The sequence below is a fragment of the Dermacentor variabilis genome, chromosome 3 (assembly GCF_050947875.1).
Source record: "Dermacentor variabilis isolate Ectoservices chromosome 3, ASM5094787v1, whole genome shotgun sequence".
In the NCBI taxonomy this organism is placed as follows: domain Eukaryota; kingdom Metazoa; phylum Arthropoda; class Arachnida; order Ixodida; family Ixodidae; genus Dermacentor; species Dermacentor variabilis.
The window spans coordinates 210,188,732-210,202,142 of NC_134570.1; the positions used below are offsets into that span (position 1 = coordinate 210,188,732).

General features: G+C 47.0%; 1 protein-coding gene across 3 annotated transcripts in view; it reads left to right on the forward strand.

Annotated features, from left to right (window-relative positions):
* The window catches only part of LOC142576615 (uncharacterized), a 501,274-nt gene that overhangs the window by 220,271 nt on the left and 267,592 nt on the right, over positions 1-13,411 (forward strand). For all 3 annotated transcript variants that reach the window (XM_075686816.1, XM_075686815.1, XM_075686817.1), the window contains exons 7-8: positions 1,883-2,091; positions 9,510-9,674. In XM_075686816.1, the coding sequence (XP_075542931.1) occupies positions 1,883-2,091; positions 9,510-9,674 (374 nt within the window). The remainder of the gene's footprint in view (positions 1-1,882; positions 2,092-9,509; positions 9,675-13,411) is intronic.

Consider the following 13,411-nt stretch of genomic DNA (forward strand, 5'->3'; position numbering starts at 1 on the left):
CACACAATGCGATCTCGTCGCATGCGACCCAAACCAATGCCAAAATTGCAATTGTCAGCAATTTGGCGAATGTCTACTACGAATTCCTTAATCGGCTCACCCTCCATTTGACAACGAATGAAGAACTTCTAGCTTGCGGTGATTTTGTGTCCCTTGGGACTGTTGTGATCCCACAAAACTTGGACGACTTCATCGGGCATCAACGCATTCGGCTTGCACGGAGCGACCTTCCCTGCCAGCACTTGCATCGTATGCGTATTAACGCGCAAACCAGCAATGCTATTTTCTTAGCCGAGTGTTCAATCGTATCCTCTTCAAAGTATGCTTCTACTTGTATGAGGTAGGACTTCCACTTTGCCTTCTTTGAAGCGCGCAAGAAGGTGGTGAGCCACGAAGGCCTTGATTACTTGGTTTTGCGTGAGATCATGTTCAGGGTCGACTTTCACTAAATGGGCGACGCCATGGCGTGACCGCAGTAACGCTGGACCGACGAAGCGACAACGTAGTCAGTAGAACAAAATGAACCTTTGTCGAAAGGTGCAGCGTGTATTCATACGTATTATTAGAAGGTGCTCGTGAACGGTGCCTCGTTAAGCTTTGCTGTATATAGATTACAGGAGGACACATTAGATCTCGTTCATGTTTATTGAAAGTGTACGGTCTCGTGTGCGATAATGTGCTTATATTGAAAAGCCGGACGGAAATAAAATTAGCTGGAAATTTGCGCAAGCCCGTGCCTCTGTCCTCTCCTCCATGTCAATGTTCTCCTCCTTAAGCTTTATGTTCCATCTATCCCAACGATATTTTACAAAGCTCTGTCATGTGAGAAAATTACGCCGTTTAAACGAAAAGGTGTTTAAACGACCCATTCTGGGCGCACGTGATACACATTAGAAGAACGCAGCCACTGGACTTCGGGTGCGAGGGATCATTTCCTGAACAAATATTTTTGGCAGGAGTTGCATTGAGAAAGCAGTCTTCTTACTAGAAGTGGTGCAGACAAACAACACAGAAGGCTTATACTTTATGGGTGGGCCTTCTGTTTGTTTGTAAGCGAAATAAAGCTAATTCCTCGAAGCGTATATTCATAGGAGAGTCTTTCTTCTATTTTCTTTAATGAATCAGCGCGCGCACGAATTGTGTATCTATATTTAAGGATGACGTTGCGTAATAAACATTTAGGATGACCGTTTGTGCCTGTGTCGCCGACGCACTCTCGGCACATACCGATTGACCGTCACTTCGGGTGACAGTCACTCGCGGGTCATAGGTGCCTGTGCCTATGACCTGTTACGATATCTGTGCTGCTTACTGTGTGCAGCACCACAGGCCTAGCGAGCTTGCTATTGCTGTCATTGCTTGGCCCTTCCAGCGAAACTGCCCATTTATGGTTTGTATTTGTGAATGGGCAAGGAAGCTGCCCCTTGTTGATGGAATACCCATGTCACTTTTCCGCTATCACTAATGTACGACCTCAGTATAGTGCATGCCCACATCTTTGCTCTGCTCGATTTACAGATTCTGGCTCGAAATCAAGGCTAATCTCTACAACCATTATATAGGTAATCTTTGACCGCGCATTCGTCATCCGCGTTTGGTTGAGTAAGTTGCACTTCACAAGATAGCGATGAGGCGGCTAGAATGCTCGCTTTTAATCTATGGTCTGTCGCTTATTGTGTTCCAACATAAAAAAAATATACTACTGATTCCATTTTTTGAAAAAAGCTGGAACGTACAAACAAGCGCCTTTGGCTTAAAAATACCTGTGTCGCGCATTCTCAGACTGACTTTTCAAATGATCAATTTCTTTGAAAGAGGAGTGTACCAATTTTTATCAGGCAATTTTTGCAGTTTTCGCGTCAATGTTTTTATTATTTTCTAGGTATGAAGACGGCGAAGGAATTCAAGGAAAGTCTCCAAAAAGCTTGGAATTCAGATTGGGCGGCGAAACCTGGAATGATTCCGAATTCCGAAGGAGGTCAAGTTGTTGAGATGTTAAAAAGCTTTCACGATGATCTGCATTTTTTCCCACTTGGCGATCAATACTACACTGCGAAAACTGCCGGGGGCACACAGAGCGACATTCTTACGGTAACCAAACTGCTACTATAGCAACCTAATGAAAGTTAGCTGCATGATTCCACTGCTGTTCTTGCTGAGCGCTATGCGTAATATTTTTCCTAACGTTGTTTTTGCTATTTACTTTGGTGAAAGTCCTAGGTGTGTGTAATATTGCTCGAAAAAGAATTCAGAGTTTTGGTTAAACAATTTAATTTTTAAGATGTTATTTTTCGCCTTTTGATATACAGGATGGCTATAAGAGCGACATGAAGGACAGCACGTACAAAACTGACGCTGAACTTGTAGGACTGCCGCAGAAGTCATACGCGAGAAATTACGCCAAACGCAGTATCCTGGCTCCTTCTACTGCCGGCACCGGAAGTTTTCAATGTCTTTACATCTGGGCGAGTGGTAGCGGGGTGGCTTGTATGAAGGCTTAATATTGCGAATGGGACTAAGAATTAAGGAAACAAGTGACTGGGGCGCTGACTACCATCTAACATATGCTGCGCAGAGTCGAAAGTAATTGCAAGAGAAGAACCAGGCAGCTAAATAAAAACATATTGACCCGTGTACTTGTGTATCCTTTCGACGGGCTCCACATTTCACCCGCTAACAACTTAGCCCTCAGCGCCAGATGCGACAGCACTGTTTGTAACTTAGTCAAATGTCATAATCGATTTTATCTGCTGTTCTCGACGAGCCTTGTGCAATCAGAGTGCAGCACGACGCAAGTAGGGTTGTGCTTTTGTGGAAGGCATCCGAGCACCAGCGATTACGCTGGCAGATTCATTGAGCCATACATTATTAGCTAATGCATCTGTTCCGCCGATCAGATTTTGTCCAGTGTGCTTGTCGCTATAACTGTACGGATTGTTATTTGCTTTGCTGGGTGCATGTACGACCAATAAACATTTAGTTTTGCGACTTGCGTTCTGGCACTGTCGTTGTTCATCGTCACAACAAGATGACATGTGGTGGAGATTTATTTGCATTGATGTAGCGTACTGCCCCACCAAGCCAAACCCTGACGAGAACGGCAGCATCGTCCGGGACCATTGAGATAGCCGCAGACTGCAAAACTAGCCCCGCAGCACGGAACTGAGACGACCAGCGGCGTGGGGCGTTTCATGATAACTTCCCAAAGTTTTTCACAAAAGTTGTCGCGGTTTTCATGGAAGAAGTGACTCGCCTGTATTGCCATGCTTACCCAAACATGACGGGAGAAAGTTTACAAGTGAAAGTTCAAAGCAGGGTTTGTTTCTTGATCCCTGACATTAAACGAACTATTTGCCGGATTCCAATGAAAACCGCGAAAGACTTCGCCTAATTTACTTCAGAGGCCGCTATGATAGAGTATACCCTGGGCCTGCGGAGCACGCAACACAAGGGAACCTTTACTGATAGGAAGCCGTGCCGGAGATCAAGCACTTGGCATCGATGATTTGCGCAAAATATTCAGAGTGGTCGTGCAAGGGGGAACAGGAGACACTTTTTCCTTCATCGCTGTCTCAAGTGTCCTCAATTACTGACACCGCCCAACAGGAGATCGTGCAGCCACTACGAGGGCCTGAACGGATGCCGCCTCAGCGGGAAGCAATGTCCTACGCCTCCGTCATCCGCCGTCAAATTTAAGTTCCCCTTCTGCGCCAGCTGCAAGTGCGATGATGCCGCAGTTCCTTCGCCAGCCACCGCCAGCAGCCTGTGAGCCCGCGCAGCACAAGGAACACAGGCTTTCAATGTGGTCCCGATAACCAGCCACTCTACTACTGCAGAGATAGGGGCAACCTCTAGTACCGGTGCCCATCCGGGAAATAGGGCTAAGAGAGTTTACCGCCAGCGCGCCGGGCCCACAGCTCGGCGAACGACTTCCTAAGATCACCGACTACGCTCCTGCCACTCAGTGGAGATTCCGACGTCCTTCCTATTCGCCTTCACCAATACGCTACCTGTCGCCGCAGCGCCGGCCACACACCGGGCCAGCCCCTCGCCGGCCACTAAGCGCATATTTGTAAAACTCAAAGCTCCAACCGGTGGAGGTGCGATCGCTGCTGGTCGAAATGCCCAAGATCCTCCGCCGCGGGCGACAACTTTTCAAGATACATTTCGACAACGCCGCAATAAATGACCACCATCCAGACGACGCTGTGAAGCCAAGAAAGTGCCGCATAAAGATTCGGAGACATGAAGATACAGCAAGGGAAGAACGCGACACATACATGACCCGATGCCGCGCTGCAAATGCAACGCCAGCCAAAGAACAACTAATGTCGACGTGCTCTTCGACAGTCACAATGTCGCCCTCTTGTAGACACAGAAGCCGACTATTCCGTCACCAGTCGATATTTTCCCGCAAAATTGACAAAGGTCGACACTACGTCGGATGGCTATTAAATTCCTACAGCCAGAGGATAGCTGATAACACTGGTTGTAATGTGCATGGCAAGAAATAACGTTCGTCGCCAGAGCTAATGTTCGTGCGCCCAAAGTTCTTACGGTACGTAATTCTCGGCATGGACTTCAGGTCCCACATGGCATTGTTATCTACCTGAAGTGCATGTCGGCAACATTATTGGAAGACAAAGCAATATCCCCGGAGAGCTCTCCGAGTCCCCAAGCATTTAGTGTGCTCCAAGATCAAGTCGGCACCCCGCCTCGCTCCTGAATCATTTGAAGTTCAGCGACATAGAGCGATGGGAGATCGCGGTATCCAGCTTGGACCCTTCTGCACAAAAACAGCTGGTAGGCTGGGTTCTAGGAGTCGCGGAGAACTACAAGCTCCTGGCCACCCAGCGCGATGTCGAACCGGCCTGGCTGTAATCATAAGCCTCAATAATCAATACATGATTTCACCAATACCAATTGGATAATTTCCGTCGCACCGACACACCCGCAGGCATGAAGGTGTCATCGAGGACGACGTATATGAACAACTACTCGACCGTAAAATTTGCGTCGAAAGAGGGATCGCTCAACTGCATGGGCGAAAACCGAAAGTAGTGCCCATAAACTTCAACCAGCAGTAAAAACAAGTCAACAGGGGCACCACGATCACACACGTCGAGGAAATTGCGGAAGGATGCAATAAGATGGTCTTCTCCGATCCCGCCGCATTTGTCCCGACTTACCTAGCTTCCGCGACAACTTTCGACATAAATTCGTGATTTCTGACGCATAAACAAGCAAGGGTTCGAAGTCTTCTACTACACCAATACGAAGAATGCTTTTAGCCGTCGTTAGATTCCGAAACCGAAAATGCCGAGTGATAAACATCGCACGCTAACGCAAAAAAAAAAGCTCGGCCACTGTGCCAGAGGTCCTACCTACTTTCGGCAGGAGAAGAAGCTATCAAGCAACAAATGCATCACCAATGCATTGGAACGCCGTCCCTGTTACGAACAATAAGAACTTGAGCTTTTGCACGACAATCATTATCTTAAGTGCAAAAAAGTGCGTGTTTCACATAATGTGCAATTACGTGCCTGTGACACGTGTGGGCTAACCTATAAGAAGCCGCGATTCTTTCAAATAAACAGCCTTTGTGATATGGTCTTCTCGTCTCGTGTCCCGTCTACGTATTGCGCTGTTAACACCAGGAGAAATTGAAGAAATGCTGCGGGACTAAATCAACCAGCCGTTGTAAAAGCCCGTGGGCGTCTGCTGTTGTCTTCATGAAGAAAACGATGGAAGTCTGCATTTTGGCGACGATTATTGTCCTTTCAACAAAGTCACAAAGAAGTGCGTACGCCCCCTCCTATTAGTAGGCGACGCAGTGAAAGGACTTTGCGTTGCAAGATACTTTTCTTCGATGGATCTTAACACTAGTTTCTGGCACATAGAGTTGACGAGAGTTATAGACAAATTACTGTCTTTATTATGCCAGATAGCTTCCTCGAATTTAAGGTCATGCCGTTCGGCTTTTGCCCGGCACTTACACCATTTCGGCGTGTGATGCGCACGGTGCTTGTAGGACTAATATAACAGTCGTTTTTGCCTACTTGGACGGCATGGTCGTGTAATTTCCGGAAACGTTGACGATTATTTCAGTGAGTTTGAAACCGTTCCCAAAGTAATTAGGTCATCTGGACTCTCCCTGAATGTGCAAAAAACTGCTTTCTGTACGAATAACGTGTTTTCCTGCGCCACGTGATCAACAAGCCCGGAGTCCGTGCTTACCCGAAGAAGGCAGGCGCACCATCGCGAAATTCCCGTAGCCCATCGACAGGAAAGTGGAAAGCCGAACCCTTGGCCTCTGTGCTGCTATAGGCGCTTCCTCAACGAATTTTCTCGCCTTGCCGAGGTACTGACCCATCTCACGAAATCATACGTCGAGTTCAAGTGGCCAGCGCCGCAAGCCACAGCATCCCAAGAGCTTAAACAATGCCTGCAGTCACCACAAGCACTCTCCCACTTCGATGAAAGCGTCGACACAGAAATCCGCACCGGCGCAAGTAGCGTAGGCCTTGGTGCCGTACATTGCGATGGAAAAAAAAAACGTGCAAAGCAGAAGCCAATTATTCCGTGAAGTAAAAGGAATGACTTGCCATCGTTTGGGCTGCCACAAAATTTAGGCCTTACCTATCTGGGCACTTTAAATTCCTGAGTTACCATCACGCAATGTGTTGGCTGGCAAATTTAGAGGATCCTACAGGGGGCCAAGCAGGGTGGATCCTTAGACTCCTAGAATTTCACGCCACTGTGGTATAAAATTCCCGACAGAAATACTCTGATTCCAGCTGCCTATCTCGCGCTCCCATCGACCCGCCAGCGCAAAACGACCAACACCACGACCTCTTTCTTAGCACTGTAAGCACCGACGACTTCAGCCGCAGCGAGCATATGCGGAGCTAAGAAGCATTGCTGAGTGCTTAGAAGGCAGAACTAATTTTGGTTCGAAATGGCGTAAACGTAGATTGTAATCGTTTTCGTCAACGTCACGCCAAGATACTTTTAGACGCCATGCACCCAGTAGACGACGGCCCCACGGCAAGTGACAGCACTTATAACTTCATCCAGAATTCCGAGGAAGCTCGCCAGCTTGCTCGGTACCTCATCCGCTGCCATAACAGAACCGACGCCCATCGTTACAACCAGGGCCGACAGAATGTCGAGTACGACCTCAGCGACTACCTACATCTGTGCAAACTTGTCCTGCCACCAATTATTGCGACGATACTGTGGCCCATACGAGGCAGTGTGCACCTTTGGCGATTTGAATTACGAGGTCGTGCCCTAAAGTGCTGATCCTCGCTTGAGCGGATGATGTCCCCGCCCTGAAGCTGCACATGCAGTAAGGGTGAAGCTGTAATAGGCCCACAAGTCAAGTGCACCGTTGAAATCTTTCGTCGTTCTGCTCAGTGTTGTGGTTATTATTTGATGTCCGTAACCACATTTGCTATTAGAACTTTGCTATCACTTTACAGACTAAGTTTCAACCAGTCGACCGGTACTGTCGTATTTGAGAGGCAAGAAATGACGCGAGGTAGGCTGGCAATTGCAGCTGCCGGCCACATGAACGAGAACGATGAAGTGCGTCGTGGTACGCCCGCTCCCATTGTCATATATTATTAAACACCCTTTTGCCAATGTTTGGCTTGTTAACTTCATGGCAATGTACCATTTGTCTCAATGTATGTCCGGTGTTTATTGACCTGTCCTTTACATACGATTGTGCCATATACGCCACCATAATAGCACCTAATAAAGTCATGTATGTATGTAAAGTTAAGTACTCGCTATGGGTGCTGTACAGATCAATATAGAACGCCTCTGATGCCCTTACTTTACCAAAGAAACTGCTGATCACACCAGCCTGTTTCCCTCTCAATCCAAAATTTTGCCATTTCCCGTACCAGATTTTCTTCTCAAAGACATCATTCTGCCTTATTATTTATCTGCTTCTTCTATATTTCTAAGAATACCATTTCAAATATCTCTTATTTCTTCTTTATCAGCTTTGGGAGTTCATTGATATCGATGTCACCTTGTCTGTAAGAAAGTTTTCGGTTTTGCAGTTTTTTTTTTGTTAGGTAGTTTGTTACTTGGGGGAGCAAATATTGAATACCCCGGCAAGAAAAGAATTATTGATCACATTCAACCTTTATAACATGTGCAAGTGTACGTACATCCAGATCAGTAACCCCCAGGGGAAACGGATAAAAAAAATTACAAAAGGTTACCTTGGGTTGATGTCTATACGGCCGGCATTAGGAAATTATGAGTGGCAATGATAATGAAGAAAATTACAGCAACAGTCTCCTTCCACTGTCATCGCGATGAAAGTAATGCTGACATAGATACGCACGAAGTAGCCCAACAGAGACTAGTGTGAACATGCACAACAGTATCAGGTAGGATATAGAAATATCAGCGCTTAGGCAAGATACCGTTATCCAGTATCCTAAAGGGCCACAATCATTGCATTTTAGTGTTTCTATCGGGCAGGAGGTTGAAGGTTAAGAAGTATGACAAGAATTTGAGGAATGTGCAACAAGCGACGGAAAGAAAATCTTAGGCGTAACATTAACAGAAAGTAAGACAGCGGTGTAGATTAGATCAAGGGGTGGTAGCCGTCAAAGACACACAGTGACATAGTGTCATGAATTATTTGATGAGAGAACGAATGGCTACAATGAACGGAGATTTAATATTGTTACGATCCGGGAAAAGTGAAGATAAAACGGCCCGTGAGCTTTTGGAACTGTTTCACATAAAAAATAAAAGTTACGTACGTGTGAGTCAGACGTATGCTGTATAAAGAGCAGAATAGCTTTTTGACTTTCCAGTTACGTTGTCGATTTCGACAACGCTATTGGTGTCGGTACGTCGTCGCTAATGCATCGGCGAAATGTTAAATGTAGATATAGTGTACCTGACTGCCTTTCCATAAAAGTTGTTTGTAGCTTCTAGGTGATGTAGTTTGTCTTTTATGCGGCTTTCAGTTATGCATAAGCTAGCCTAACCACGAGTTTTTAGAATAATAGTACAATAATGCAGCTTCATTTCGACAACATCCTGGCTGTTCGGCAATGAAACTTCGCAATAGTTCAGTTACCTGTAGTGGTCTTCTATAAACTCTAGTAAAGCTAGTCGTATACCAAAGCGTAATTATCAGCAAGCTACATCTTACTCCTCTCTCCACTTTTCCCCCTTCAGCAGCTAAAGTAGCGCTACCAAGTGCTTCGCTGTGTGTCGAACTTATACTTTTACGCATGGCTGATGCAACTGACAGTTACCCAAATAAGAAGTCCAGCAACCTTTTTTGTTTAAAGAACCAGTATTGTGCTTTGCTGCACAGCTTCCCTGGGCCAACACTGGCTGAAGCGAAGCTGATGTAAGTGCTTGTAGCCTGCTAGCATATAGTACTTCAGTAGCATATAGTCATTGAATGTGCTAAAACTACAGAATCCCTATGGGAATGGACAGTTGCCACTTGTGCTTTTTTATAGGTTTTTCCTCCGCGATTCTTGGCCCGGGCAATTGACATTGGCAACCCAAAATATCTTGAAGCTGTGTCAACTGGCTTTAGGCAGATGGTTACTCATATTCTACCTCAGTCTTGCTGCCCTGACGACGGCAGCCTGCTACACAAATTTGAAGTAGATTTAATGAAGGTAAGTGCGCTTGTTATTTTTTCCTATATAGAATGGCAATGAATATAAGGGAAAAAAGAAACGGGCCTAAGTGAAGGTCGTATTATATTAGTCACATGCAGTAACTGGATGTGATCGCGCAAAAACCCCCAATAGATCAACTGCTTCCTCACTAAATGGAGTTTGGCTAGCTGAAGCGCCCTGCATTTCCGTATTAATGCCCCATCTCCAGAGCCGGAAATTCACCCGTTAGCTGCTCTTCATTGATCGCAGAAATGTTCGCGAGTGCTGTACTTCCGTGATAAGTGCTGGACCTCCACATTATTCTAGTGCTACATTGAGTAAAGTTCTGGGCTTTACGTGAAAAAGAATCGCGTGTGCACTCGATGTCGCAGAATGCCCACCTCCACGCCTTTGTTCTTTCATGGCCGCGCTCAAACGAAGAAGCGAACGCTCGCGGCGGCGTTCAAGGACGCCCCTGGCTGTTTCTAGGAGAAACAATATTTGCGCACTCTAGCTCTTAGTCATGTAATGTAAATAGTGCAAAATTTATTATAGTGCATATTGTGCAGGGTGTTCATTTAGCTGCTCCAAATTTTCAAATATTGCCTATGGCAGAGAGCACAATTCTAACTGTTCATCTAAATTGATCGATGAGGCGGTCATTATTTCTACGAGAAATCAAAATCTTCAATTAGCGCAATGACGCTTATTACCTTATAATATAATGTTAATAAATGTAATTACTATAATTATGTATGTATTTATAAACCATGAGCCAGATATTCCTGACAGGGCAACTTTCACGCAGCAGCTTCGGCAGATTTTCGATGCCCCAGCTGTTCGCGCTGAGGCCGCGAAGAAGCAGCTCGGTGAGCGCATCCAATTCGCTGCGGAATCGTACACTCATACATTGAGGATGTTCTTGCATTATGCAAGTGTGTGAACGCCGCGATGTCCCAGAGCGACCGAATAACCCACAGTAACAAAGGCATAAAGACCGTCGTCTTTAATGCCCTTGCTACGCAAAATCCTGCTACCATCCAGGATGTCATAACTATTTGCCAGCGACTTGAGCAGCTTCAGTCTCTTCGGCACTGCCATGATACCTCCGACATTCGTCTCCCCTAGACTATGGACTTGCTCACGCTTATCCGCGACATCGTCCGGGAAGAGCTTCGCGGCAGGTGCTCTTCCTGCGCTCTACAAAGTGCCGTCCCTTCTCCATCGACCGGCCTGCGCGGCATCATTCGGCAAGAGTCCGCATCGCGTCAACTGTGCTTCGACGGCCCCTGCGCTCATCAGGTACCAACGTATGCTGACTTTGCGACGCTCTCTCCAGCCATTGTAGCCCCTCTGCCCACACCAGCAGACCACTCCACAGTGTCCTCCTTGTCGCGGCCAGTACGTGTACGGCGTCACTACTCTGCTCGGCGTCCTGCCAAACCCAATTGCTACTACTGTGGCTGTCGAGGGCACATCTCCCGATTTTGTGGAAGGCATCAACATGATGACCAACGTGGCTACGCTCCAGAGGAACGTACTAGCATCCATCCAGAATTGGGCTATGAGCGCACGTCTTACTGCTTCTCTTATCACCAATCACCTCCTCTTGCCTACCCAACCGATATGCCAGTGAATTCTCGTGAATCTCACCGGAGGTCGCCGTCTCCACGTCGTCGTCCAGTGTCGCCGCTCCGACTTGCTTCTGATGTCACGAACGCCCTCTGGCGAAACTCTCCGATGCAGTTTTATGCGGGGAAACTGCATCGACTGGACAGCCTACAAGTCCTCCGGAGCGACCGTCCAACTTGTCTTTATTTGTAGAAGGTGTATACGTCGAAGCTCACGTTGATACAGGTGCTGCAATTTCGATTATTTGTGCTGACTTTTTTCCCACCTCTGAAAAGTGACCAGCCTTACTCCGGCCCTTCTCTTCGTGCAGCGACTAACACTGTTAATCGTTCAATCGCGCAGTGTCCATAGACAAAATTCGTCACCACGTTGTTTTTGCGGTGTTTCATGAGTCTACCCACGAACTCAACTTAAGGTGGGACTTCTTGTCTTCTGCGTCCGCTTCTATGTCTTGTCGTCAGTGCCTCATACAACTGCATGCTACCGGCTATTCTCTTGCTAATGACCAAGAGCGCATTCGTCTCGCCACTTCTTCCGATCACGTTCTTTGGCAATCTATAGAAGAGTTCATAAGTGTCAACACCTGCAACATTGTGGATAGCGACGTACTCATTCTACGCTACGGCCTTACCCTATCTCGAGGAATTCTGATTACCCCTGGCCTTATTCGCTTCTCTAAAGGGTCTGCATAGCTTACCGCCTTAAACCAAATTCCCCAACCCCAACTGTTGCCTCGTGGATCAAATGTCACTTGCGCTGTTGACACTCATCCCGCTCCAATTGTCACACTTTCAACAGTACCACCAGAGTCAAGATCGCCGCCAATAATGCTTCTTGCATACCATGGTCGGCAACCATGAGCCCTGACCTAACGCCTGCCCACAGTCATGATCTCCTCGCGCTATTGAACAAACACCGTTCCTTGTTCGACGTCAATTCGCTCGTCCTCTGTAAGACTACCACCGCTACTCACAGCATACAGACTCATGACTCCCGCATTGTTCAGCGGCGCCCATATTGCGTGTCTCTTACTGAGCGCAAAATCACCGAGGAAAAAAATATCAGACATGCTTAGACAAAACATCATACGACCTTGTTCGTGTCCCTGGTCCTCCTCAGTTGTTCTAGTGCAGAAGAAAGACGGCTGTGAGCGTTTTTGCGTCCATTACCGCGCGATTAACAAAATCACGTGCAAAGATGTTTACCCCCTGCCACGGATCGACGATGCACTAGATTCGCTCCACGGCGCCGAATATTTTTCTAGCCTTTACCCTAGATCAGGCTACTGGAAAATACCGATGTCCGAATCCGGCAAATTCCTGATGGGCTCTACGAGTTATATGTGATGCCTTTTGGACTCTGCAATGAACCTGCCACCTTCGAACAGATGATCGTTAATGTCTTGCGTGGTTTGAAATGGAAAGCCTGTCTGTGCTACCTCGACGACATTGCAGTGTCTTCACCCCCATTCTCACAAAATTTGCACCATCTTAATGATATCCTTTTCTGTCTTGAAAACGCTGGCCTACAGCTCAACACAAAAAATACAGTTTCGCCAACAACACCATCAATGTTCTAGGGCAATAAATGAGCAAAGAAGGTATTTGACTGGAGACTGAGACGCTTGCTGCCGTCCTCGCATTTTGCGGTCCGTGGCGCCAATAAGGCCTGCGCAGTTTTCTATGACTTGCTTCTTACTTCCGGCGCTTCGTACGCAACTTCCCCGCTCCATTAAGTCTTCGCCAGTAATGCGTCCTTCGCTTGATCCACCCAATGTGAACGTGCATTCCTGGCTTTGAAACATGCCCTGACGTTGGACCAAGTACTGTGCCACTTCGATCCGACCGCGCCCACTACTCTTCACACTGACGCTAGCAGTCATCGTCTCGACGCGATTCTACTGTAACGTGACAACACCTTCCGCGAACGAGTGATTGCTTACGCTAGCCCTTCGCTAACCACTGAAGAGAATAATTACACAATAACTGAGCAGCAGTGCCTTGCTGTTTGGGCAGTGCGAAAATTTCGCCCGTATCTGCATGGCCGCCATCTTGCAGTCATTACCGACCATAACGCACTGGGCTGGCTTTCATCGCTAAATAATTTATCGGGTCGCCTTGGTC